Source organism: Dromiciops gliroides, chromosome 2 (genome assembly GCF_019393635.1).
Source record: "Dromiciops gliroides isolate mDroGli1 chromosome 2, mDroGli1.pri, whole genome shotgun sequence".
Lineage (NCBI taxonomy): Eukaryota > Metazoa > Chordata > Mammalia > Microbiotheria > Microbiotheriidae > Dromiciops > Dromiciops gliroides.
This window is the reverse complement of record NC_057862.1, coordinates 117,657,655-117,685,505: the sequence shown is the minus strand read 5'-3', so window position 1 is coordinate 117,685,505 and position 27,851 is coordinate 117,657,655. Positions and strand designations below refer to the sequence as shown.

General features: G+C 37.6%; 1 protein-coding gene across 1 annotated transcript; it reads right to left on the bottom strand.

Annotated features, from left to right (window-relative positions):
- Positions 1–192: 192 nt before the first annotated feature.
- On the bottom strand, positions 193–21,500 carry MESD (mesoderm development LRP chaperone). The gene is made up of 3 exons (XM_043989365.1): positions 21,278–21,500; positions 15,611–15,843; positions 193–1,640 (listed from the first exon to the last, which is right to left on the bottom strand). Exons 1-3 carry the CDS (start codon positions 21,458–21,460, stop codon positions 1,391–1,393), a joined length of 666 nt encoding a protein of 221 aa, XP_043845300.1. The 5' UTR covers positions 21,461–21,500; the 3' UTR covers positions 193–1,390.
- Between the last annotated feature and the right edge of the window lie 6,351 nt (positions 21,501–27,851).

Genomic DNA, 27,851 nt, shown 5'->3' with positions numbered 1-27,851 from the left:
ATAATTTTTTTTACTATTTATTTATAATTTATATTTATAATTTATAACTTTTTTATTATTCTTTCAAAAATCACTATCAATAATATGAAAAAAAGAAGAGAGAATTAGAATGTAACTTGAGGGAAAGATAAAGTCTTCAAATCAACTGATAAAGAAACTAAGAAATAAGTTCCACATAAATAAAAATGACAATTTTTAGATTTTTCAAATAATTTTAATTCTTAAAAATTACAATTGTATATAAATTTCACAACTCATTCATGAGCAGGCATCAACAGCAAAGCCAGTCAATAACAAATAAAGTACCATGTAAGTAGCATACAAAACAAAACCACAAAAAAAAAAAAAGAATTAGGCACTTTTAAAAATCAAACATTTTAGTAACAAATGAAATAATCCAATACTGTGGTGAATCCAGGAATGGACTTTGCTGTTCAAGAATATTTACAGGCTTTTAAAAAGCTGCCAACTTTGTAGAAATATGGATTCTCATTATTATAACAAATCTTTAAAGTTACTTTCTAAATGCTTGAGGAGACAAGCATATGATAAACCTTGGCAGTACAGACAATACTGATCCTAAAACCATCGTCTCTTGAAAAAAAAAGGAAAAATTAAACAAAGAGAAACCTTTCCTATACTTGGCACAGAAACTTCAAGGTTTATCATTTTTTCTCTTTCTTCTAACAAATCAGTAGTAATCTACATGCAATTCTCCTGGATTCTTTTAACAAACATAAACCTTTACTCTCTTGTAGGGAACTTTCTGGGAATCCCAGAATCACTTAGTTCCCAAGGATGTAAGTCAAGACCAAGCCACAGTAGTCTGATCATGAATTCCTTATATAACACTTGCTTAATCTCAACAGTCTCTAAGCAATATAGTAAAAGAGAGGGGTACTAACATTAAGAATTTCACGCAAGTCAATAAAGTTTTAATGGCTCGTGCAAACATAACCTAACAAATCCTTTTTCCTAACCACAAAGAAGAATAACTGGCTTGGTGGATTTCCAGTAGTAATTTTTAGAGCAAGCAAAGTAATACTTAACAGAGTGATGACCTTGCTTTCACTTGTTTATAAAGGGGGAAAGTCCACAGTGGACCAGTGACTTATCAATTTTAAACAAGTAAAAGGAATGTAAATATGTCACAATTTAAAGTCATTTTATATTAAGTATTAACTTTCCTGTGATTAAAAACTACTCAAATTTAATAAGTAAACTTCCACCTTTACATTGAAGTCTTTTAAACATCAAAATCCTTGCTAACCCACTCAGAATTTCACAGAAATAAACATAAACCATATTGTTTGATTCCTGATCCTCAAGTTACTTTAGAAATGCTTATGTCCTCCTATTTGCTCCTCTCAAAGTTCTGTTAATATGTTTGTCATAGGTCATCTTTTTGCCTTGAGGCTCGATTATCTTCTTTAGAGGAACTAGTTTTTCTTATCTCCCTCCTTTTTCTTTTTTCTGGCTTTGTTTTATTTTTGTCTTTACTTCCTCCTTTGCCAGGGTATACCTGCCCCTCCAGAGTTACATCAGCACATCTCTCTTGGCTTATCAAAAAGTCTTTGATCTCCCAAGCATAGCTCCCATCTCGGAGCATGAAGATAGCACGATCTGACCCAACAATAAACCTAGAGGAAAAGAAAATATCAATTAATGTTGTGGTTTGAACATGTTAAAATGACTTTTGGGGCAGCTAGGTGGCGCAGTGAATAGAGCACCAGCCCTGGAGTCAGAAGGACCTGAGTTCAAATCCGGCCTCAGACACTTAACATTTACTAGCTGTGTGATCCTGGGCAAGTCACGTAACCCCAATGCTCACTAAAAAAAAAGAAAAAAAGAAAGTGACTTTTTAATAAAAAGGGGAAAGAAGTCCTTAATTTAGTATTGCATATGCCTTAGAAAAATCTAAAATGTATACTCAAAGTCTAACTGCGTCTTTTCCTAAAATTTCTAATTACCGAACTATATATAAATCAATTTGACTTAACAGACATTCATTACACACCTATAATGTGCAAGGCACCATATTAGAGTATAAAGGTCTTGGGAGTATAAAGATAAATCTGTAAAGGCCCTGACCTATACTGGGGGAAGAAACATATTTGAAAGTATTAATTTGTTCTTGGAAAGATTTAACAATCTGATCAATGCTATAACCAACCACATGATTCCAGAAGAACTGAAGAAGCATGCTACCCACCTTCTGAGAGAATAGTGATGGATTCAAGGTGCAAAATGAGGAGTACATTTTTGGACAAAAGAATAAATGGTGTAGATGGGTTATGGATGCTATTCATATTTCTTACAAGTATTGAATTTTTCTTTTTGTATTGGCAGAGAGTTTGGGAGAGAATAAAGGGAAACTAATGCCAGGGACAGAAAACAAACAAACAAAAAAAGTAAAGAAAAGAAAATTACTGAAATCCTTTTTTTAAAATGCAACCTAAGAGAACTGAAGGAAGTTCAGAAACACAAGCAGCACAGCTTTGAAATTAACATGTTAAATCTATTATATACTTTTTAAAAAAGGAAACTGCACATAAAAGATGTTTTTTCACATATATCCTCTCTTTCTGTTCCACTTTTATATGACAATGATCTGTGTGGAACATTCATTAAATTCAGAAACAAAATTAATTTTAAAAAGCATTAATTTGTTGAGCCAATTTTAACATGGAACAGAAATTAGGGCAGACAGTAAAAAATACTGTATTCCCTAACTGTCAAGGATAGAAATAGATTTTGGTTTATTATGTAACAGTAATTTTACAATGAGTTTTAATATATTCCTTAAAAAATGGAAAATGAGGGGGGACTTTCAGAATGATGGTGGAGTAAAGAAAGGTCATGAAGAACTCAGCTCCTCAATTCCCTTCTCCATCTCTACCATAAACAGATAAAAATACTCCCGAAAATGGAAGGAAGAAAAAGAGGACTAAGCAAATAGGTTCATAAGAGAACAGACCCTCATCTGAGAAAAGGAAAGAAAATTACAAAGTAGCAAAACCAAACCAAACCAAAACAAAACCCTTCAAACACAATGGACAACTACTAGTAAAAAGATCTTAAAAAGAAAGACAACAGGAGGACAAGTTCATTTTAACAGTGGCCCAATTGAAAAAATCTAGACCTACAGTAACATAAAATATATCAAATTCAGACAATACAGGATTAGGATTATTTACCTGTCATCAGAAAAGAGAAAAGCTGGAATGTGATTTATGGACAAATTAGACCACCCCATAATGTTCTAGTCTGCTATCCTAAGTAACAATATGCAAAGGGGGAAAATGCATATCTTAAATCTCCCACAACATTTTCAAGTATCTTTAAAAGAAAAAAAAAGAAAAATATACAGGAGTCTTTAACATACAAATCAACCCACAAATAAACCACCATGTAATTCTGGGGAAAATATATTATTTGAGAAAATGATATACAAATTGAGTGATGATCAGGTAAGTGTCTGAATGACTGTCAATCAATCAATGCCTAATACGTGTCAGTGTATTTGCTAAGCACTAGTAATAAAAAGACAAAAATGTAGCTATTCTTGCTCTGAAGAAGTCTATAATTGTTTTTAAAAATAATAAACAATTTATTTATAACTTGGGGTTCCAATTTTTATCCAAACATTCAATATGGGTTATACATATATGATTATGTAAACATTACCATATTTGTCACCTTGTACAAGAAAACTTGATTAAAAGAAAAAAAATAGAAGAAAGTGAAAAAAAGCCTGCTTCAGTCTGTTCAATTCTTAGCCACCACAAAAAGAGCTGCTAGAAATATTTTTGGTACAAATAGGTAAGAAGTCTATAATTCTAACAAAATAAGATAGTACACATATATGTATATACATAATAAATACAACATGAATTTAAGTTAACTTATGGAGAGAGGAAAGGAGGAAGTGCAGATCTACAAGCAGCTGGAGCAGATCAGGAAGGGTTTTATATAGAAAGCAGTGCTTGAGCTGAGTCTTGAAGGAGACCTGAGACTCCCTAGAAGCAGTGGTAATGGAGGAGTACATTCTAGGCATATAGAGTGTTGTGTGTGAGGAATGAGAGGGTTTAATAATAGCTGGATTGTAAACTGTGGAGAAATATAACGTATAAAAAGACTGGAAAGGTGGAAGGAGACAGGGTCATAACATGCCTTAAAATACCAAAGATGTTTATTACATTTGATCCTAGAGGAACAAAAAGAGACTACTGAAATATAAGCAAGAGGTAATAAGGGCCTAAAGTAGGGTGATGGTCATATGAAGAGAGAAGGGGACATAATGAGAGACAAGCTGAACAGTTTGAAAGTAATTGTTGAATTTTTTATATCTATACACATATGTATGTATAGTTATGTTTATTTTTCTAAAGCAAGAAGTACAAAAATAACAAATCAGAGTTTCATAAAGTCTCTTTTTATGTTCTAAGTAGAGAGAAATGCTCTTTAAAAATTTTTAAGTTCAAAATTTAACTTATTTAAAAAAAAATTTTTTTAAATTATTTTTTTGAAAAGCTTGAAAAAAATGCTTGGCCCCTGCTTTCATGGTAGATGGCTGAAAAGATTCAAAGTATAGTCTGGGCACTGACTTCATATAATGAAAACAAGGTGAATTTCCACTCCTCACCCATCAATGAGGACAGCTCAGCCCTAGAGTGAAATCCCAAAACTAAGTGGACAGGCTGATGTCAAAAAGGGTGAGTTGGAGGAGAGTTGCCAAGATGGTAGGCAACAACAAGGGGAAGATGGCAAAATGCTTGACCATAGTAGGCGCTACTGCAGGGTCTCTTCACCTTCTTCATGGCACAAATCTTTTTGGAAGTCTGGTGAAGCACATGGATCCCTTCTCAGAATCATGTTTTTGAATGAATATTTATTCATTAAAATACAGAGGATTACAAAGGAAATCAATGATACTGAAATGATTCTCAAAATAAAAGTTTACAGATTCTAGTTTAAGAACCCATAATGTAATATAGTTTAATGAGGTGACAGAAAAACAAGTATAGGCTTAAAATTTGAGGTGGGAGGGGGGCAGCTAGGTAGCACAGTAGATAAAATACCAGCCCTGGTTTCAGGAGGACCTAAGTTCAAATCCAGCCTCAGACATGTAACACTTACTAGCTATGTGACCGTTGGGGCAAGTCACTTAACCTTTATTGCCCTGCAAAAAGGAAAAAAAAATTGAGGTGGGAGAAAGTTATGCACCCAATGATTTCAGAATATCAAGGGTCCATCCCTATCATAATTCCAGACCCCCGAATTTCAAATTAGAAACCAATGAAAGAGATAATAAGAAAGCTAACTATAGCTTGATTAAAGGAAACAATCTGGAAAAAAATGAAAGCTCCTTAAGGGGAGGGGATAGTCCTTACGTTTTCTCTTAGTATCCACAGTAGTACCTGGTTTCAAAGGTAGACACTAATAATTATTTGATGAATTGAACTGAACTACTGAGAATGTCTATTAATATTCAATATCTATGTACCTAATATTGGAAAAGCTAACTGAATTTTTAAAAGGACCTAGACAGAAAAACAAAAATGGTGTTGATTTCACCACCCAACCTTGGGGACGTGATTAAATCTAACACAAATAAGAAAAGTTACAAGACTGAACCAAATACTACAAAAAACCGATGTGAGAGCTATAGTGAAAGAAAAAGAATGGATTTATTATATAACTTATGTTTTATTTCAGAGATTTATGAAACATTTACAAAAGCAATAATCATACGCCAGGTAATAAAGAATTTACAAACTAATACAGAAAAGCTAAACTTTCAAAACTGTACAAAACAAGAAAACAGAACAGTAATCAATAAGAAAAAAAGATTAAAAGATGAAGGCCTAACTGGAAATTAAAAATTCATTGCTTAGGAATGACTGAACCCAAAGGCCAAATTATAGGGGAAAAAAATAAAATCCTACCAGAGATAACCACAATAATAAAAAAACTGGAACTCTATGGGATGTGGCGAAAGTAGTTCTCAGAGCAAATGCATTTTCCTGAATATTTTCTATTAATAAAAATGAAAAGATCACTCCATCAACAAGCATTTATTATGACTCTACTCTGTGCCAGACACCCCGTTAGGTTAGGTGAGGATTCATAGACAAAATTTAATAGTCCTTGACCTTGAGGAGTGTTTAAGAAATAAATACATAGTAACTAGGGGCAGGGGGCAGGGAAGGTCCTAGGAAAATGGGAGAAATCAGGAAGGATCTCACCTAGAAGGTAGCATTTCAGGTAAGCTCTGAAAGAAACTCAGGATTCTAAGAAGCAGAAGAAAGACAAGCATTCAAAGCATAAGGTCTGAGGCAAAGCACTGAACCAGACATGGATGTTGTGCAGAAGAATATTTGGCAGAATCAGAGTTCATGTAGTAATGTAATGAATAATAGAGCCCTGGAAAGGGTACTTGGAGCCAGGCTGTGAAGAGCTTTGAATGTCAAACAGAGGAATGCGTATTTTATCCTAGATCACTAGAATTTATTAATCAAGGAAGCAGCATATATGGGCAGACCTGAGCTTTAAGAACATCCCTTTGGCAGATGATGCAGCGATGTTGTAAAAGTGGAACAAACAAAAATTGGCAATAATTAAATATATTTCACTTAAATATGAATGTATCACCTAAATGGTAAACATAAATAAATGGGTAAATGTATAACATGGATAGGAGATAATGAGTTCTGTTTTAGACATGGCTGAGTTGAAGATTATGGACCATCCAGTTCAAAATGTGATGCTCAGTAGAATCTCAGTAGGGCTGGATCTGGGAGTCAGGTACATAAAGATGAAAACTGAACTCATAGGAAAGAAAGAAAGAAAAGAGAAAAAGAAAGTCCAAGACAAAACACTGTAGTGCCCCCACATTTATGAATAAGGATATAGCTGATGATCCAGCAAAGGTTAAAAATGATCAGTCATTTCAGAAGACACAAAAGTGAGAGGCCTCTGGAAAAACAGGGGAGAGAATATACACAGGAGAGTGGTCTACAGTGTCAAATGTGACATTAAGAAAGATAAGAAATTAAAAGGGCCTGAACTGAGTTTGTAATTAAAAAAAAAGAGAGAAAAAATTAACATGTCCAAAACTAAAGTCAAAGAAGAAATTAACAGAATTGAAAATGAATAAGCAAAATAAAGAGCTGTTTTTTTTAAAGGCCAATAAAATAGATAAAATATTAGCCAAATTGACAAAATAGGAGAGAAAAGCCATTCTATAAAAATAAAAAATGAGGAGGTGAATTATAAAATGCTGTGAAGAAATAAATGAAATTATTAGGGAATATCACATATAATCATATACAGATAAAAATGAGAATATTAAATAAATACCAAAAAAAATCATAAAATGCCAACACTGCCAAAATAAGAAATGGGAAATCTAAACAATATCAGAAAAAGAAAACTGTGCAGGCCATTAGTAGTAATGACTATCACCTAAAAATATACCAACTGAACCATATTTGTAGAATTATGTAAAATATTTTAAAAACAAATAATTATAAGCATTAATTGTTTTTAAAAGTAGAGAAACACAATAAGCTATCAAATTATTCTCTGAGAAAAATATGGCTTTGATCCCCAAATGTGAAGTCAAAGTAAAGAGGGAACTATAAAACAACACAATCAATAAATATCAAAGCAAAAACATTAAGTAAATTACTGGTAGACAGAAACAATATGTCCATTATGATCCAATTGGGTTATTTACCAGGTATACAAATGTGGTTCGATATATATATGTATATATTTTATTTATTATATTATTATTATATTGAGACATTGGGTTAAGGATGACTTTGCCCAGGGTCACACAGCTAGTAAGTGTTAAGTGTCTGAGGCCAGATTTGAACTCAGGTACTCCTAATCCAGGGTCAGTGCTTTATCCACTGCGCCATCTAGCTGCCCCGGTTCAATATATTTGTGTTTGGTTGGATGTTTTGAGTTTTTGCAGGGCAATGGGGCTTAAGTGACTTGCCCAAGGTCACACAGCTAGTAAGTGTGAAGTGTCTGAGGGCCGGATTTGAACTGAGGAACATCCTGAATCCAGGGCCGTGGCTTTATCCACTGCGCCACCTAGCCGCCCCTCAAATATATTTTTGATTCACCCCTGTGATATTATTGGTATGGGGCGCAAGATGGCAAAAATGGATAGAGTGCTGAACCTGAAGTCAGTGAAAATCCCAATCCAAATCTGGTCTCAGATACTTGCTGTGTGATCCTGGGAAAGTCACTGAACCTTTGTCTGCTTCAGTTTCTTTATTTGTATAATGGGGCATCATTTAATAATAATAATTGTGCCTATTTACTAGGATTGTTGCTGAAGATAAAATGAGGTACAGATTGGTGAGTCTCTGCAAACCTTAAAGTACCATATAAGTGCTACCATTAGTAGGGAATGTCTATGCAGATCTGCAACCATCCCATAGGTTTTGGTCTTAAGAAACTTCTCTGGGACACTAAGAGGTTAAGTGATTCATTTGCCCAGGATCATCCAGCTAGTAGTGTTCAGAAGTGGGCCTTGAGACCAAGGTCTTCCTGACTCTCCAGGCCAGTTTTCCATCCATTACATCACACTGCTTCTCCTAGTTCACCATTAGGAAAACAATTAGCACAGTAAATCATATTAACAATAAAAATAATAAAAACCATATGATTATATCAATAGATGCAGAAAAGGCCTTTGGTAAAATATACTAAAAAAGTGTGGGAATGGAAGGATTTTTTCCAAACAAAAACACTTAATTGAACCCACAAACATTATGATGTAACAAGTAAACTGTAGAATCCTTTCTACTCAAAAGAGATTAAACAAAGCTCTAATCATTGCTAAATTTAGTCCTAGAAATGCTAGTTATAGCAGTAAGACAAGAAAATAAATTAAATTGACTAAGCACCATTAAAAAGGAAGTTAAAATGGTTCTATTTACAAATCACAGTTTATTTAGAAAATTTTTTTAAAGTCAACAAAAACACTAACTTAAAATAGACAACTTAGCAAAATAGACTATTACCTAAACCCATAGCAAATCTACCAGTGATTCCTTATATTACCAATAAAAAACATGAAAAGCCAAGAGAAATACCCTAAAAATAGTAAGAAAATCTATAACATAGCTAGAATTTAACCAACCAAGATGTGTTAATATTTACATAAGCCAACTATAAAACAATTTTATAGCAATAAAAGAAAAATTTGGTAGGCTGATACAACATAGTGAAATATACGTGTGTGTGTGTGTGTGTGTGTGTGTATGTATGTATATGTGTGTATACAACTATAGTGCATAGATAGTATATATACGTTATACTATATAGTATAGTGTATACATAGTAGTATATATGATCTAGCATAGGATAATATATACCTACATAGTAGTATAGTATACAATACACACACACACATATATCTATAGTAAAACTTCTCAAATTAATCTACAGATTTATTGTTATATCTTTCAAAATTCATGGACATTCTTGATTATATAAAATATATCAAAACTTCAGGGTGGGGGGGCAGCTAGGTGGCGCAGTGGATAAGTACCAGGGCCCGTGAATTCAGGAGGACCTGAGTTCAAATCCAGCCTCGGACACTTGACCAGCTTACTAGCTGTGTGACCCCTGGGGAAGTCACTTAACCCTCATTTGCCCTGCAAAAAAACAAAAACAAAAACAAAATATCTCAAGGGTGGGGCCCCAAATCTGGATTTAATCAATATGGAAGACTACATTCCAGTTGATAGAAAAATTGCCTGAGATACTAAAAGTTAAGTGACTTGTCCCATAGCCCATATAGTAAAAATAAATTAGAGGAGGGCTTGAAATATAATTCTTCTTTCCTCAAAAGAAAGCCCTTTTATACACTAAATCATGCTGTCCACCTCTCAAAAACAAATTATATGGAAGGACAAATGTCAAAAATAGCAAAGGGAAAAAATTTTAAGGAAGAGAAAGATGGAAAGGAGAATTTGCACTATTAAATTTTCAATTATACTGTTAATAGTTAAGTATCAAAACTACCTGATTTTGGATAAGAAAATGATCATTGAAATACATTAGAATAATGAGCCAGAAATAAATGTATATAGTCATCTCCAATTGAATAGATCTTGGATCACAAAAAAAAAATCATTGAGAAAAACAGATGGTAGTTTGGCAAAAAATGGGAATAGATCAACATCTCATAACATACAGCCCAGTAAATTCCAAATGGATGATGGATGAACAATCAATGTGCTTTTAAAACATTTTTTTAAATGAGAGGACAAGGAATTATATCTTTTATAACTACATAGAAGGCACAGTCTTAAGCAGAGACAGAAGAAATTAAAGGAGATAAAACAGATGAATTCAGTATATATATAAAAAAAAACCTTTTGCACTAATAAAAAATGCATCCAGAATACAATGAATAGAAACAAACTGAAGAAAAATATTTGTATTAATACTCCCAACAAAAATATAACATCTAAAATTTACAAACTGATAGACATTTGTCTGAAGGAACAATTCTTTAAATGATAAGTGGTCAAAGGATATGAACAAGCAAGTCTGGGAAGAAAACATGCAAATGATCAACAACCACATGAAAAAAATGTTCGAAAACCTTACTGTCATGGAGGTTGTGGTTATTTTAATTTGCATTTATCTGATTAAGTGGCAAAGATAATAAAAGATGGTAAGTCAATGATGGGTTTATGGTGGCAAAAACAAGCATATTGCTATGAAGTTACGAACTATGAATTCACCCATTTAAGTTACTCAGTAAGAACAAAAAATGTGTTTCCTTTCTTATATCTAATTTTCCTGATACTTCCTTGCAGCTATGTCCCAAAGAGGCTACTGATAGGGAAACTGATGGAGCTAAACAAATTATAGTATATAAACACAATGTAAAAGAGTATGCCATAAGAAACAAACATGGAGAATTCAAAGAAATATGGGGAGACATATGAAGTGAAGCAAAACAAACCAAAAAATAGAACCAAAAGAACAAAGAAAAAGAGATCACAACCACAAAATTAAAGATGACAGACCTTATTATTCAAACACACAGTAAAAGAGGTCAAAAAGTTCCAGGAAAGTAAGAATAACCTGTGTTATTCTAAAAAGGGAACCTACAACTGGAATAAATCCTTCAGTGGCCCTTATACAAATGTCCCATAGTAGCAGAATGGGAGAGAAAACTTACCTGGATGACACCCTTGCCTGGCTATTCCTACACATACACACACCTGAGCCTCACCTAATGGTTTGTTTAGAACAATTTCTCACAAACAGGACTTTTAAGCTATTTCTTTAGTTCTCAAAATAGGTTTGACCTTCTCATCTTTTCATTCTTCCAATAGATTATTTTTAAGCTAATTTAGGTGTTTTGCCACCAAATACTATCTCTAGATGTTCCTTCTATTACATTTAATGGACTTTCTACTTCAGGTATTAGGACACATTGAAGAGAAGAAATTTTATTACTTTCACAGTGTTCTATCTGCTAGTACTTTATTTAACACAACTGTAAAAAACTATGACCCTTTAAATTCTAAAGTTATGACTAAACTGAACTTAACAAGCATTAAGTGCCTACTATGTGCAAAGTAATGGGGGATATAAATAAAAATGTAAGTGGGGGCTAGGAAGACTGGGCACTAATTGGGAAAAATCAGAAAAGACTTCTTTTAGAAGGTGGTATTTGAGGTTGGGGGTTCCCAGAAGTGAAGGGGAAGAGGAAAAATGTTCCATATAAAGAGGACAGCCTGTGTAAAAGCCTGAAGGTTTAAGTAAAACTATTATGTAAGGGGGGAAGGGGGAAGGGGGAAAGGGAAGGACTGCGGACAAGCCAGTTGGGCTAGAATTTAGAGCTTGTGGTAAGAATGTAACATGCAATTATCCTGAAGAGACAGACTAAAACCAGGTTATAAAGGATTATAAAGTTAAAAAGAAGAATTTGTATTTTATCTCAAAGATAATGGGGAGCCACTGAAACTTCTTGACCAAAGAAGTGACCATACTCAAGTCTTTTACTTTAGTAAAGTTTGGCAGTTGTGTGGAGGACAAAGTGATAAGACTAGGTGTAGAGGCCCAATTAACAGGCAATATAGCGATAGTAGGGTAAAAGATGAAGATAATCTGGACCAGAGTGGTTGTGGTGTGTGAAAAGGTCAGATGAGAGAAATGAAGCAAAGGAATTAACACGACTTGGCAACCAAATGGCCACAAAAGGTAAGTGAGGGTAATGGAAATTCCTAGGTTGGGAACCTGGGTGACTGGAAGAATAGTAACTGTCTAATAACTGAAATGAAAAATCTAGTGACAATTTTTGTTATGTAGACATTAAAAAAACAAATGTTAACTCCTAAGGAATTTGCTTCTCTTCAAAGCATGAGTTATACAAACACACTGAACAACATAAGAGAGAAATAAAGCAAGAACAAATGGGATTAGAAAAGAATGGTTTAGGGTTTTTTGTTTGTTTCTTTCTTTTACAAAGACACAAGGTAGAATTTATGTAAATGCTTTGAGGGCAAGAACAAGGTCCTATTTATTTTTATATCTCTCTTAGAACTGGAAATAAGAGTGCTTAACAAATGTTGACTGAATAGATTTTTTTAAAAGAATAGGTTTAGTAACCAAAGTCAATCAATAAGCATTTATTTATTAAGCTCTATGTGCCCAGCACTGGCACCTTGGTAATGCTAAGTACTAGTGATACAAGTAAGGTAAAAACATGGTCCTTGCACTCAAGAACCTTACAATCTAATAAAGGAAATAGTGTGCAAATAACTATGTATATGTAAGATATACACAGTGAAATCATAAGGAAGGCACTAGCAGTGAGGGAGGATTATTGTCTCCTGCAGAAGGTGGGATTCAAGCTGTCTTGAAGGAATCCAAATAAGCTAGGAGGTAAAAGTGAGAAGGGAGAGCAATTCTAGGCATGGAGATGAGAAGGGAGAGCAATTCTAGGCATGGAGATGAAATGTATTTTTAAAGAAAAGCAAGAAGGCCAATGTCACTGAACTGGAGGGAGAAGTAGGGGGAGAAGGACAGTAAAGTGTGAAAAGACTGGTAAAGAAAGAAGTGGCCAGGTTGTGAAAGGCTTTTAATGCCAAAAAGAAGACTGGGAGCCACTGAAGTAGTTCGATGGGCTTAGGTGTGGGCAGAGGGGGAGGTAGAGGCAGGGTGCCATAGTCAGACCTTTACTTAAGAAAATCACTTTGGCAGCTAAGTGGAGGAGGGGTTAGAGTGGGGAGAGGACAAGGTAGGGTGAATAACCAGAAGGCTATTTTAGTAAGTGGTCCAGGCATGAGATAATGAGACCTTGGTACTGGGGTGGCAATTGTTCAGTTAGAAAAAAGGAGATGTAGGGGGGCAGCTAGGTGGTGCAATGGATAAAGCACCGACCCTGGATTCTGGAGGACCTGAGTTCAAATCTAGCTGTATGACCCTGGGCAAGTCACTTAACCATCATTGCCCTGAAAAAAAGAAGAAAAAAGGGAGATGTATACAAAAGATGTTGTGAAGGTAAAAATAAGACCTGGCAACAGATTCTTGGCAAGAGACTGAACATGTGTTCAGTTTGAGGCAGGAGTCAAGAAGGGCACCAAGGCTGCCAGCCTGCTTGGATGACTGGGAGGATGGTGGTGCCCCGGACAGTATTTGTGCAGTCTGCAAGAGGGAAGGTATGTGGGGAAAGATCAATTCTGTTTTGGACATGCTGAGCTTGAGATACCTAGAGAATATCCAAATTGGGATGTCCTAAAGTGCATGTGGTGATAAGAGACTAGAGTTCAGGAGCGATGTTAGAGCTGGATCTGAGAAACATCTTCAAAATGATCTCTGAACCCATGGAAGCCTTTTCCTGTTCCTCCCATGGCAGTTCACCTTCTACTTTATACCCTCTACATCTTCCAGGTGTGGTAAGATTATTGGAATCTGGCTGACTGATTGGATGAGCCACACCTGGCCAGGCCTGAAGTGACGTACGCTGCTGATGTCAGAAGGAGAAACCACTCTCCACAGGCAGTTCTGAAGGACCTCCCCTTTGGGGGGAGGAAGATGAAACACTCGCTGAGGGGAGCTTGCTCTCTTCCTGAGTCACTTTTTCCTCCCGCTGGCATAAGCAGCAGCAGTAGCAGACGAGTCCTTGGGCCCTGGCTATAAGCTGTTTTTTCCACTGAAGCCCCAGGTGGTGAGTTAACATAAAAGTCCTGCTTTCTTTTGAATTAGCTGAACTGGAAGTGAGTTTGGGGATTGTATAGACTTAGGTTAGAGTTAGGAGGATTATCCGTATTTCTTTTTTCCTATTCCCTTATCTTTGATTTTTATTAATTTCACCTTTGCTATTTATTTTATTCCCATTAATAAAACCTGATTCGTTTGTGGAAAAGAGGCTGTTAGGCTCCTTTCTTATTGGCCTGGGAGAAATATCTAAAAGGGCAGTTTGGAGGGGAGGGAGCTTTGGACCTAGAGGTCCCTCATTATTTCCGGGACCCCAATATTACAGTGAGCCACTCAATTAATTCCCCATATATTAAATTTGGCCCTCACACAGGTACAACTTTTTGCATCCTGTCTTTATTAGAATGTGATCTCCCTAAACGCAAGCAACAACTGCTTTTGCCTTTCCTTGGGTCCCCAGCACGTAGCACAGTGCCTGCAACATGGCAAATGCTTGGTAAATCCTCGCTGACTAATTGTTGAGATCACCAAGCAAGACAGAATAGGAGCAAAACAGAAGAGGCCCCAGAAGAGACCCTAAAGGGACGTTTTTATGGGTGATCTGGATGAAGATACGGTAAAAGGAGACTGAGAAAGAGAAATCAGATAGGTAGGAGGGGAATATGGAAAGAAGAGTGTCAACCTAGGAGTAACCAGGAGAAGGGGGTGACTGACAGTGTCAAAGGCTACAGAAAGGTCAAGAAGGCTAGATATTGAGAAAAGACCATTAGATCTGGTCAGGAAGAAATCACTGGTAACTTTGGAGAGAGCAATTTCAGTTGAATGATGAGGTAGGAAGCCAGCTACATAAAGTTTAGAATACAGTGAGAAAAATGGGAGGGAAGGCAACCTAGTGTAGATGGCTTTCTCAAGGAGTCAAGTTGAGAAGAGGAGGAGAGATAAAGGACAATAAGAGGTAGTTTTCTCTTATTTAAAAAGTTACTAACAAAAAAAGGAAAAAAGTAAATTATGTATATATATGTACATTCACACACATATATATATATAGGGTATGGAAGGTGTGTGTATGCATGTGTGTATATATACATACACATATGTGTATGTGTGTGTGTGTATGTATGTATGTATGTATGTATGTATGTATGTATGTATGTATGTATTCCCTCCATACCCTGCAAGAAGACAAACTCCTTGAGGGCAGAAAATATCATTTTTGTTTCTATATCTCAGCCCCCAGCAGTGCTTTGTAAATAGGGGGCATTTAGTAAAATTGTTTAATCAATGTGGAATTCGGGAGCTAAGTAGGCATTACTTACATAAGAGTGTGTCTTTGGAAGAAAAAATATTAAGGCAGAAACAAAAGGTATACCACATACAGTGCATACAAATTTGAATACTTTACCTTTGTACATCATAGTTGGCATTGAAAAGACTCCCCTGCCATAAGCTGGTTATTTCTTCAGTCTCTTTTTCTGTGGGATTTCCTGATACTGTTGCAAACATCATAAGGGTTTTTCCCTTTTTTGTCATTTTCAATATGCTCTCAGGTTTGCCTGGATCAAATTGTGAGAAATCTATTGGTGCTGAAGGTCTTTTATGTTCAGGAAGGTCCCCTTCTTCTATATCATCATCTTTCTGTTGTGAAGGAAAAAAAAAATATGAAAACTTTAAATGTACTATTAAGAACTAATGATTTAAAACTTGTTTTTTTCTTTTCTTTTTAAAATTCAGCATTGCTCTCCCGTTTTTGCATAATAGGTCAAAGAGAGATTTTTGACACACTATAAATAGGGAGGAAGAAAACCCATCTTTTAAGAAGCTTGGCTTTATAGTGCCAAGTTTCAGAAGTCTAACTTCATAACACATAGTAAACTTCAGGAGAGTGATCTGCAGTCTCTTAAAGACTGGATGCAAAGAATAATTTATAATCCTACCTGTGTACGGTTAAATTCTAAAAGTATTGGTTAAACACCTCTACAAAATTTGAGACATTTTTCAATTTACAAAAACAACATGATTCCATTAGGCAGTAAAGAGAGGACATTCCAGGCTAAGAGGCTAGGAAAATATAGAGGAAGGATTGAGTTTGTTACAGGAACAGTGAATAATAATTTGGCTATAGAGGCAAGTTCAAATTATCAAACCACTAGTCAAGGGAAAATGTTATATGATCCACCTGCATTTTACCCTTTAAAGGATTAAAATACAGCAAAGATTTCCCTCTTCAGTATGACACTTAAGTTTCAACTTTTAAAGGGAACAAAATCACCCTAGCAAAAAGGAAGCAGCCAACATTGGCAACAAATGGAAGGAAGAGACTTCAACTTCAAGGCATGTGAAACTAACTGGCAATGAATCAAAGTTGAAATTACTTCTAATAAAGGCAATATATTTTAGACAGATTTGTTGTAAGGCTTAAACGCATAACTTTGTTCAATTTCTCGAGTTGAATCATAGACAAAGGCAATTATGTTTTCACCATGTTCAAACAACAAATATTTATTGAGCACCTAGATTCCTTCCATCATTTTGCACACGCTCCCCTCTCGAAATCACTTTGTTACTTACTTATGTAATGATGCATCCCTCCTAGAATACTAAACTCAGTAGAGGGCCAAGAAAGAGCTCTTGGCAACTGAATTCTCAGAACCTAACAAGTTCCTTTCCGACATGGGAGACAATAATGTGTAGTGAATGTTTGCTAACTGAATGGCTACACTGACTTTGCTAAATGTTGTATGGGGCACAAAAGCATGTGGAATGCAATCCCATGCCTTCCAGTATAGCTGGAAGGGCAAATCATATGCATGAATGACCTGACTAAGACAATGGTCAAACAAGTGTAACAAAGGGTTACATGCAATCAGAGGATGGATCATTTCATCATTATGGTCTGGAGTCATGATGAAAAGTCTCACAGAGGGTATGGGACCAAAGCTGGGCCTCGAAGAACCATCATGATTCCAAGAGGTAGGAGGAGGAGGCATTTTAGGCTAAAAGACTTGGACAACATGGAATAAGGAACAAACTTGTTATAGGCACAGTAAGAACATGACTAGAGAGGTCAATTTTTGTGAGGGAGCAGCAAAATATAAAGTCTAGATTGCAAAGGGCCTTGAAAATCAGGTTAAGAAAATTTGGGCTTGATTCTCTAAAGGCACAGAGGCATTGAAAAAATTAGTAATGACATGATGAAAAATATGGTATTTTAGAAAGATTATTTTAGTGGCAGAACACAAGATAGATGGGAAAAATATAGTCATAGACTTCAGCATTCAATGCATGAAGCAATAAGGGCCCCAAATAAGGGTGATAGCAGAGGGACAGTTATAAGTCACCGAGTCAGTCAATAAGTGCCGGGAATACAAAGAAAGGTAAAAGAGCTCTAGTGTATGAGACAATATGCAAACAACTATATGCAAACAAGCTACATACAGGATGAATTGGAAATAATAGAAAGAATGGCAACAGAACTTAAAGCAACTAAGAAAAACTTCCTGTGGGAGGTGGGTTTTAGTGGAGAAAAGCACTGGGTTTGGAGCCAAAGGGCCTAGGATTAGAATCATAGGACCTGGGTTCACATTTGCCTTTGTCACATGATTTGTGATCTTGGTTCAGATACTTACCTCTCTGGGTATCATTTCCTCATCAATATAGTGACAGGTTTAGACCAATGGTCTTTAAGGATTCATGACGCTAAACATCTCTAATGAGAAAAATCAATAGGACTTTGGCAAATTAATTGAACTGAATGGGGGTAGTAGAGGGAAAATAATGAATTCAGTTTTTTAAATGTAAAATTTGAGGTGGAAGTACATCAACTATTATATGGGTATTCAATGACATCCAAATGTTGACAGGAGCTCAAAAGAAAACTTAGGGCTAGAAATGTCCATTTGGACCAAAGGTGTCAGTTGAAGACATGCCAGTAGATGAAATTTCTAGTGTTGAACATATAAAAAGGTTAAGAGACAAAAGGAAGAAAAAGGGGAAAGCTTCAAATTTCAAGAAAGTTCAATAGCTCAAGGAAAATGAAAAGACCAGATTTGATGATCAGAAAAACACATTGCCCATGGTAACATAGGTAAACCAAAGTCAGAACTGGGATTTGAACCCAAGTCCTCTGATTCCAAATCCAGTACTCTTCCCACTGTACCACATTGTGATACATGACGGAATCTAGTGATTACACATATTGTTAAAGTATGAAAATAAAAATATCCTGAACAATGCTTATACCAAGCCAAAGATGTCAGACTGTGGTCCAACTAACTACTTTGGGTTGGCAAAGACACTAGGGCCTTTGGCCATCCTCACTCAGCTTTTTCTGTCTGTCTTGAATCTTCTATACACTTCTGATATGTGATCATGGTCAACATACAAAAGTATGAGTAAACAAAGTGGAGGAAATACCCTATAAACAAAACATGATCAGCTACCTACACGCAAGAGCAATTTTTATCTGAAACTGCCCAGGTATTTTTAGGATAGCAATTTACTGCTTAATTTGGTAGAGCAAAACTTTCTTTATGTAATTATACTACACTCTGGATGTAGACCTTAAAAAAAAAGCAAACACAATGCAATTTTCCAAGTCTTACTCTAACATTTCAATAGTAATACTGAAAAAGAAAATTATATTATTAGATCTTGTATTAGAAGGCATAAGAAAAAGGATTCTAATAAACTGCTGAAAACAGATGCATTCTTCACATTCTAGGACTTAGGAGACTGGAGTTAAGTTATTATCTTTGAATCTTGGGTAAAAAATAAATTTTGAACTCTCTTGACCTTGCTTTTCTTTCAAGTATAAAATGAGTTGGACCATGTGATCTCAAAGGTCCTTTCTAGTTCTAAGATTCTAGAAGACTATATGGTATAGGAGAAATACTTGATTCTGAGTAATAGGCTTTGGATCCTATTCAACTCTACAGCCTTTGAATTCAGATTTTAACAGCAAACAGGGATTAGCTATGTATTTTCTGTCAGGGATGGGGACATCATAAAGGCCTAAAAAAAGCTGGACTATTAGTTCTATTTTACTTATCAATAAACATTTCTAAAGCAGAATATTTGTAGTATCTGTTGGATAAGATGATGAGTCTATCAGACATTCACATGCAACAAACAAGCATATATGTGTAAGTTTTACAAACACACATACATATAGATCTATGGCAACAAAAAGCATGAATATATACATATGTTATAATATATATACAAAACTTTTGTTTTATGTGTGTAGATACATATGCACATATAATGATGTTTATAAACATGCTTTAATATATTAGAAGCATCTGTTAATATTGTATATGTGTTGGGGGAGGTCTCATTATACTTTAGTAGCTTTTAGTAGCTTAAAGCTGCACTAAGCCTTTTGGAACACCCTGTATATATACATATACATATATATGGAAATTTTCATCCAGTCACACTTGTAGGGGCCTAAAATCCTAGCTATACTGTCTAAAATATCTAATGAGTAAGTCGCCAATAAATTCTAAGCTTTAGCAAGAGTATTTAAGTGTTTAAATATTTATTAAAGAGCATTAGGATCAATGACAGAGAGAAAGGTAAAAATCTAACTATTTCTAAGAGGACCCCATCATCCAACCTGCCATTGCCGAGGTCAGGAACCAAAAGGACCCAACGTTTCCTTCTTCCTCCCAGAAGCCTCCTGTCAAACAGGGGAACATCCCATCCTTCACGTACACAAAGCTCCAAGCTAATAGGCTGGTAGCTTTGATATGACAGTACCCACAAGCAAGGAAAAGCCGCATGGCTTGCCCATAGATTCCTTCTCCTCATGGGCAGAGCTTTAGGTGGGCATCCACTCCAATTGTTACACACCTACTGAGTTGTTGTTGTTTTTTAAAACAGTATATTGATATTTTGGTTATAAGACCTAAACCATACTCCAATTAACTTTTTCCATACCAACTTTTGACAGCCACCTGTCAAAAAAAAAAAAAACAGACAAGAGAAGCCTCATTTCATTGGACCAAAGCACACTAAATACTTAACATAAGTAGCTGAAAGTTATCAGAAGTTCACAGGTATTATACTTATGACACTACTGAAAAAACACTCATATGGATCACAGATCATTGGTTGTTAGAAAAATTCTTTATCTAGCCTAACAACTCATCTTTCAAATGAAGAAACCAGGGCCATTACAAGCCAACTACCACCCTACTATTTAGAGACAAGTTCTCCTGTCCAGTGTACAATCCTCTATACTAAACTAGCTAAGTAGTAGTTTTCTATAAAATGAACCATACTATACAAGTAAGTGGCGTCCTATAAATGAGGGGGATGCAGAAGTCAGTGAACTTATGCTTCAAGGTGTCACCATCCCGAGTATGCTAAAACCATTTTAACTAGCAAATCACAAGAGTCAAAGAGCCATGCACACTTGACCCTCACATAATCAAGTCATAGCACATTCAACAAAGAACTGAAGCATGCTGTGACTGGAAGGACCGTAAAGCCTTCGCTAATCCCTTCATTTTACAGATGAGGAAATCAGTGCAGAAAAGTGAATAACTTGCAATGTCTTTCTTTCATTTTGTGGGACTAGAAAATAAGATTCAAAGAAAGGGAGGGAGAAAGATCCAAACATAATAGGGGAAACAAAGGAATGATAAGTTATGCTTTATTTCTGGAATGATATTATGATTCATTCTCAAGCACTCCTGCAGAGTAACAGTGTAGCAACAACTTGGGAGGTAGGGGGGGAGACACGACTCTTCCCTAGTATGCCTATCAACTGCTGCTGCTAAAACACCCTGCTCTTTAAAAGTTGAAAGAAAAAAGAAAGGAACTGGAAAAGTTTTCAAACACTTTCTAAGGAACTGGAGGGGAAAAAAGAAAATCAATGACCACCTCCTGCCCCTCCGGACAGTAAGCAATCTGAAAACACTCGAAGGAAGGGAGAAGAAGACTTAGAGGATGGGTGAGGAGAAACAAAGGAAAGAGGGAGGGGGCTAGAAGGTTAGAGAAGGCTATAGCAGGAGGGGGGAAGGGGGTCTCGCGGGAAGTGCCGGGCCACCGAATCCGCACGGACCTCCCACTGCTCCAACAGCCGCGCCATGTCCGCATCGTTGTAATCGCGAATGTCCTTCTTCTTCCGAGGGGGAGGCGGCTTGGCCGTGGCCTTTGTGTCCTCGCCCGCCTCGACCAGGCACAGCAGCAGGTCGGAGGCGCAGAGGAAAGCCAGCAGCAAGAGAAGCCACCTGGAGGCCGCCATCTTCTGGGCTGGACGGAGCGCCGGCGCGAATGAAGCCCCGCCCCCCGAAGCCCCGCCCTCTTCCTGCCTTCCTTTTCCTCCTTCTCCTCCTCAGACCTCGCCCCGCCCCCTTCCCCCGGGCCTCAACTGATGGAAACCGCCTCCCTTCTCTCTCTAGCGTCTCCCCTCCCTCACCCTACTCTCTTTGCCCCGCCTTCATTCCACCACAGTCTCGCCCCATCCTCCTCGCCACGCCTCCTCTCCTAATCCTGATTGCTCCCAATCCCCGCCTCCCTTCCTTAGGCCCTCCCAGCATTTCTCTCCCTCGCCACCACGCCCCCACCCCCCCACTCCCAGCCGCGATTGCCTCCCTTCCCTAGCATTTATCTCCCTGCCTTTACACTCTTCTCCCCGCCCACATTCCATCAGAGTCTCGCCCGGTCCCTTCATCACCACGCCTCCTTCCCCAATCCCCAGCCCGAACCTTCCCCATGCCTGCCCCAGCCCCATTTCCCTCCACTCCCACCTTCGCCCCGCCCTTCCTTTCTCTTCCCCTCCCTTCCCTCCTTTCTTTCAGCTTGCCGTGGTCCACCCGCCTATCCATCTTCCTCTAGTTTCCTCCTGCTTCCCTTGGCTTTTCATTCTTTTTCTTTTTTTTTTTTTTTGGTTTTTTGCGGGGGCAATGGGGGGTTAAGTGACTTGCCCCAGGGTCACACAGCTAGTAAGTGTTAAGTGTCTGAGGCCGGATTTGAACTCAGGTACTCCTGAATCCAGGGCCAGTGCTTTAACCACTGCGCCATCTAGCTGCCCCTTTTCATTCTTTTTCAATTTGCTGCCTCTTAAAAAAAAAAAAGTCCCCGACAGCTCCACCGCCTGCAGCCCCTCAACCCTAAGGTCTGAACACCAGAATGACACCTCTGCTGCATTCGATGCTATTGATCAAATGAAATCACATATACAAAGTTCTTAATACACCTTTAAGCACTATTAGACTGTGAGCTCTTTGAGGACAGGGACTGTCTTTTTGCCTTTTTTTCTTTTATTCTCAGGGCTTAGCACAGAGAGGTTACACGGAGATAGAAATAGAATATTTACCCCTAAAAAGATATTTTTTTAATTAAAGAGAAAAATATTTCTTCAGGTATAGAGGGAGAGACACAGTGAGGCAGACACAGAGAAAAGGAGATAGAGACAGAGTATTTAAGATAAGCTAGGAGTCGGGGCAGCTAGGTGGCGCAGTGGATAGAGCACCGGCCCTGGAGTCAGAGAGACCTGAGTTCAAATCCAGCCTCAGACACTTAACATGTACTAGCTGTGTGACCCTGGGCAAGTCACTTAACCCCAATTGCCTCACTAAAAAAACAACAACAACAAAAAGATAAGCTAGGAGTCAATAACCACACTTGCAATGACAATATTAAGTCAATACCATTTATTGAGCAACTTATTCAATTAATCTTCCCCATCGCTGGCAAGAAAAAAGTCCTAAACCAGAGGTCTGATGACGTCCCTCCCCGGCTCAGTAAGCTTGGTAGCTCTAGGATCAAATCCATACTTCTCTATTGGGCACTGAGAGTCTTCACAGCCTGGCAGCTACCTCCACCTATTGCATTGTATACCCGATTCACTCACTCTTGGTCCAATCAAACTGACCTTTTTGCTATTCCTCAAACAAGGCATTCAATCTCTCCCTCCATGTCTTTGCATAGGCTGTACCCCATAACCTGGAATTAATTGTCCTCACAAGCTTCATTTGGCCAATTTGGCCTCTAGATGGCCAAGAGTGAGTGTAAATAGCAATTGTTTCTGTTTTGGCCAGAAACCCTGAGGGTCTTCCCCTCCCATATTTATTTATTAATTTTCTCATTCATTCATCCTTTTGTTTGTTTTTGTCTAGATGAAAGAGGCCATTCTTCGCTTCATTTCTTACCCAGCCAGGTGACCCAGTGGATAGAACACTAGCCCTGAAGTTAGGGGTATCCAAAGTTCAAGTCTCACTTCAGACACTTACTAGCTGTGTGACCTGTGAAAGTCACTTTACCCGGTTACCTCACACATCTAGGGCTATCTCCAGTCTTCCTGGAGGAGAAAGTAAGGGTGGTGACCTTGCACAGCCCTCCCTCAACTTAAATCCAATTCACTGCAAATCATGACATCACCTCCTGATGTCATGGTCCTCTTTGAGAATGAAGGACAAACAACAACCAGCCTTAACCCCTGAATGCTTAACCACTGAATGGGCATTGATTTGCTCAGGCAAACTGAAACCTTAGCTTAAAAAGGCCAAGGTCTCCCATTACATCAGGGGCTGTATCCAGTCCTCAGTCCTGGTCTATATCTTGGCACTGGATCCAGATGGCTCTGGAGAGAGAGTGAGGCTGGTGACTTTGCACAGCCTTACCTCCAGAGCCTTAAATCCAATTCACATCACCCCAATGGACAAGCAACAACCTCAAAGCTCAGCTCCAGCATCATATCTTAAATGAGGCCTTTTTTGATTCCCTCCCTCATAGTCGCTAATGCTTCCTTTCTTCCAATTATGCTTTATGTATACCAATTTTGCTTATATTGTATACATGTGGTTTCCCTCTATTAAAACGTGATCTTGATAGAATGGATTATTTCATTTCTGTCTTTACATTCCTAACAACTAATACAGTACCTGGCACATAGTAGGAACTTAATACTTGTCATTTGCCTGTGGGGAGGAGTAGCCATTTAGCTCTCCAAAATGAACACCACACACCATTTTTTTGCCCAGCATGGATATAAGGAGGTGGCCTACTGACTAAAACCAAAACCAAACAAATAAAAACAACCCCCTGACTATTTTTCTTGGGGCTTTTCAGGACAGGTCCCAAATGGAAATCATCTTTCAATACTTCAAGAGAGTTGTGATGCTATTGTGCTTTTTTTACTTTTTGGGTTTTTGTGGGTTTTTTGTTTTGGTTTGTTTTGGTTTGGGTTTTTTTGCAGGGCAATGAAAGTTAAGTGACTTGCCCAGGGTCACACAGCTAGTAAGGTGATGCTATTGCTGAGAGTACACCTATCCTATCCATCTATAAGATCACAACCTCTGTTTCTTGGCAGTGATCTCTGAGGCATTCTGTAAAGTATGGATGATAATTGTTATTGTACCTACCTCACAAGTTCATTACATTGAACAAGAGATAATAAACATCAAGGCTTTGCAAACTTTTTTTTTTTTGCAGGGCAATGAGGGTTAAGTGACTTGCCCAGGGTCACACAGCTAGTAAGTGTCAAGTGTCTGAGGTCGGATTTGAACTCAGGTCCTCCTGAATCCAGGGCCGATGCTTTATGCACTGCGCCACCTAGCTGCCCCCAAGGCTTTGCAAACTTTAAAGCTCCACTCCCTAACTCATTTAAATTATGTCCCCAAATAGTGCAAAATTCCTTCATGATGACATGGATGTGTGTCATGGACGAGTGTTACCTTTATAAGAAATATGATCATTTCTTTGAGCTGCTTCATTGTCTCCAAAATGGGAAGATTCCACCAAAATCCTTGGCTGCTTTATATTTTCTTGATTCTGGAGTGGACCTTAAAAGTTCAACTTATCTAACTCTCCATCTTAAGTCTCTTAGAATTCATGTCTTTCTTCAAAGTACAGTTTAGTTGTCATCCTCCCCCACCCCCCACCCCAGCTTTCCCAGAGCTCTCCTTCTCTACTTCCAGTCAGTTCTTAACTCTTTCTTCTTCCTCAAATTACTTTGCATTTATCTGTGTAAGGGTCGAACTATAGAATGTAAGTTCATGGAGGACAAAAACTGCCTCCCTTTTTGTTTGAATGAAAAGACTAGGTTCATTTTTTCTTTTGCATCCCCAAGACGGTAGCACAGTGCTAGGCACGTAGTAGAACAAGACCCTTCAAATTCATGTAATGCAACCCCTCATTTTAAAGACAGGAGGCACTAATTGCTGATCAATTCAGTCACATTATTTACACCTAGCATAGTACCTTTCACTTAGGAGGCCCTTAATAAATGCTGGACTGAATTATCTGTTTGAAAAGAAAACAAGGGGCAGCTAGGTGGCACAGTGGATAGAGCACTGGCCTTGAATTCAGGAGGACCTGAGTTCAAATCCGACCTCAGACACTTGACACTTACTAGCTGTGTGACCCTGGGCAAGTCACTTAACCCTCATTGCCCTGCCAAAAAGAGAAAAAGAAAAAACAAACAAAAACTTCCCCTAATAACTGTAAGACCAAAAAAATCCATCCCTAACTTACTTCAAGAGTCAGTTGGTTGTTGCTTTTTTATTAAAGTGTCTTTTCAAAACAATAGGTAATTAATTAATTTGATTATTTACTAGGAAGCAAAAAAATATTTAAATAGACATTTTCAAAGTTATTGTTTTCCTTTAAATGCTTAAAAAAAGGGAAAATTGGGGGGCATTTTAAAACTTGCTTTAGTTAGTCCTGAATCTGATGGAGGAGGCTAAAAGGATTAACAGATAACCTAAGATTAATAGTACCTAAAAGGGTTAATTGAGAAACTAAGGTTTGTGTTCCTACAGTAACCAAGAGGGTTCAGTCCCTACCAACCAATACAATCAACAGAGACATTAACTAGGGACCATTAACCATTATAGCCATTAATATTCCTAGATGACAGGACATCTAGAAACCAGATCTTAGGTAAAGAGATATCATAAACACAGAAACCCTCTGGATCTGACAAGTTTAAGCATGTCTTTATGAACATGCACAGAAAAGACCAAAATGTTTCCTCAAATTCACTTTATGATGTAAACTCCAAAGACACATCTCCAAGGAAAAAGGTACCCACCTCAGAGGTTGTCTTAGGACCCCAGGAAGTCCAAATTAGGATAAGACCTCCCATAAACCCCCTACAAGGAGGACATTAAGATAATGAGGAGATAACCTACTTTTTCTTATTATAAATATAACCATTTTCGTCCTCCTCTTTGAGACACCTCCCTGGCGGTCTCCCTGTGGTCACTCAAGTATTGCAATAAAACTTGGGAAACTGAGCCACTGAGTCTTGTAATTCTTTGGGATGCCTCATGATCAATTTGATTAAATCCATCCAGCGCATCAAATCAATTACTTTTTTTTTCCTCTGTACTTTGCAAGAAAGGTAAATTAGTCCATATATGTGCAGATATTTGCCCATAGACTGTAATTCCTTTGTGTGTGGAAGTGGTTACAGAAGTGCGGTGGGGGGAAGAATGGTCAACTTCTCTGGGCCTTTGTTCTCATCTATAAATTAAGGGATTAGATTCAAAGCCTATGGGGTCCCTTTCAGCTCTAATTATGATCCTATGAATTACCTGTGTGATCTTGAATGAGATTTTATGCCTTGTTTTTTGCATATATATAATAAGAAGGTTGAACTAGGAGATGATATCCAAGGGGGAGCCAGGGCCAGGGTGAGATAACTAGGATTTTGTTCAAGTACCCACAGATTTAGAAGCCCCAAAGACTCACCAACAGCTAACACAAGACACAGACCTCCACTTTCTCATCAGCCATGTGAGTAAGCAGTAATGGATCTGTGCATAAAAAGATGAAGGTCAGGAGGAGTAGAACCCTCACATTCCCTCCTCACAGGCAGTCCCCATGTCCCCCACATGCTTGTGATAATTGTCCTTTGAATCCTAGCTCTTTTCTCTTCTGCCAGGGATCGCATTCCTAAAAACGGTTTCTTTCTTCAATTTATTACTTCACTATGTCCATATCTGATCAGAGATTATGTGTCTCCACTCCCTCAACTGTGCTTCTAACTCTCTCAGATATGAAGCCACTAGATAGGATATCTCCTTTCTGAGCAAATTTAGTTCTGCCATGAGATTTCAAGACCAATGGGGAGAAGAGAGAAAATCTTTTCTCCTGCCACCCTTTGATATAGATTCAGGGATTATATTCCCCCAAATTTCTCCTGGCCAGGACTGATCCAAATTCTCAAAATGAATAGATTCACCCCAGAAGTGGCAGCCTAGGCTATTTAAAGACCTCCAAGGATGTGACTAATTTTCAGAGAGCTAATTCCAAGGCTCTATTTCAATCCTTACTTGGTTTATACTTCTTAAAGGATCATATTTTTACAGTTTGGGCAGCTAGATGGCACAGTGGCTAGAGCACTGGACCTGAAGTCAGAAAAACTGAGTTCAAATCTGGCCTGAAGCATTTACTAGCTAGGGCAAGTCACTTAACCCTGTTTGCCTCAGTATCCTCATCTGTAAAATGAGTTGGAGAAAGAAAAAGCAAGCCACTCCATTATCTTTGCCAAGAAAACCCCAAACTGGACATTACTGACAACATTTTTACAATTTAGCACCTGATTGGCATATTTAATGCCTCCTTACTTCTGTTACCAGACCTTTTGCTTTTTTAAATATGTAGACAGTAGGGTGGAGAAATCAGTC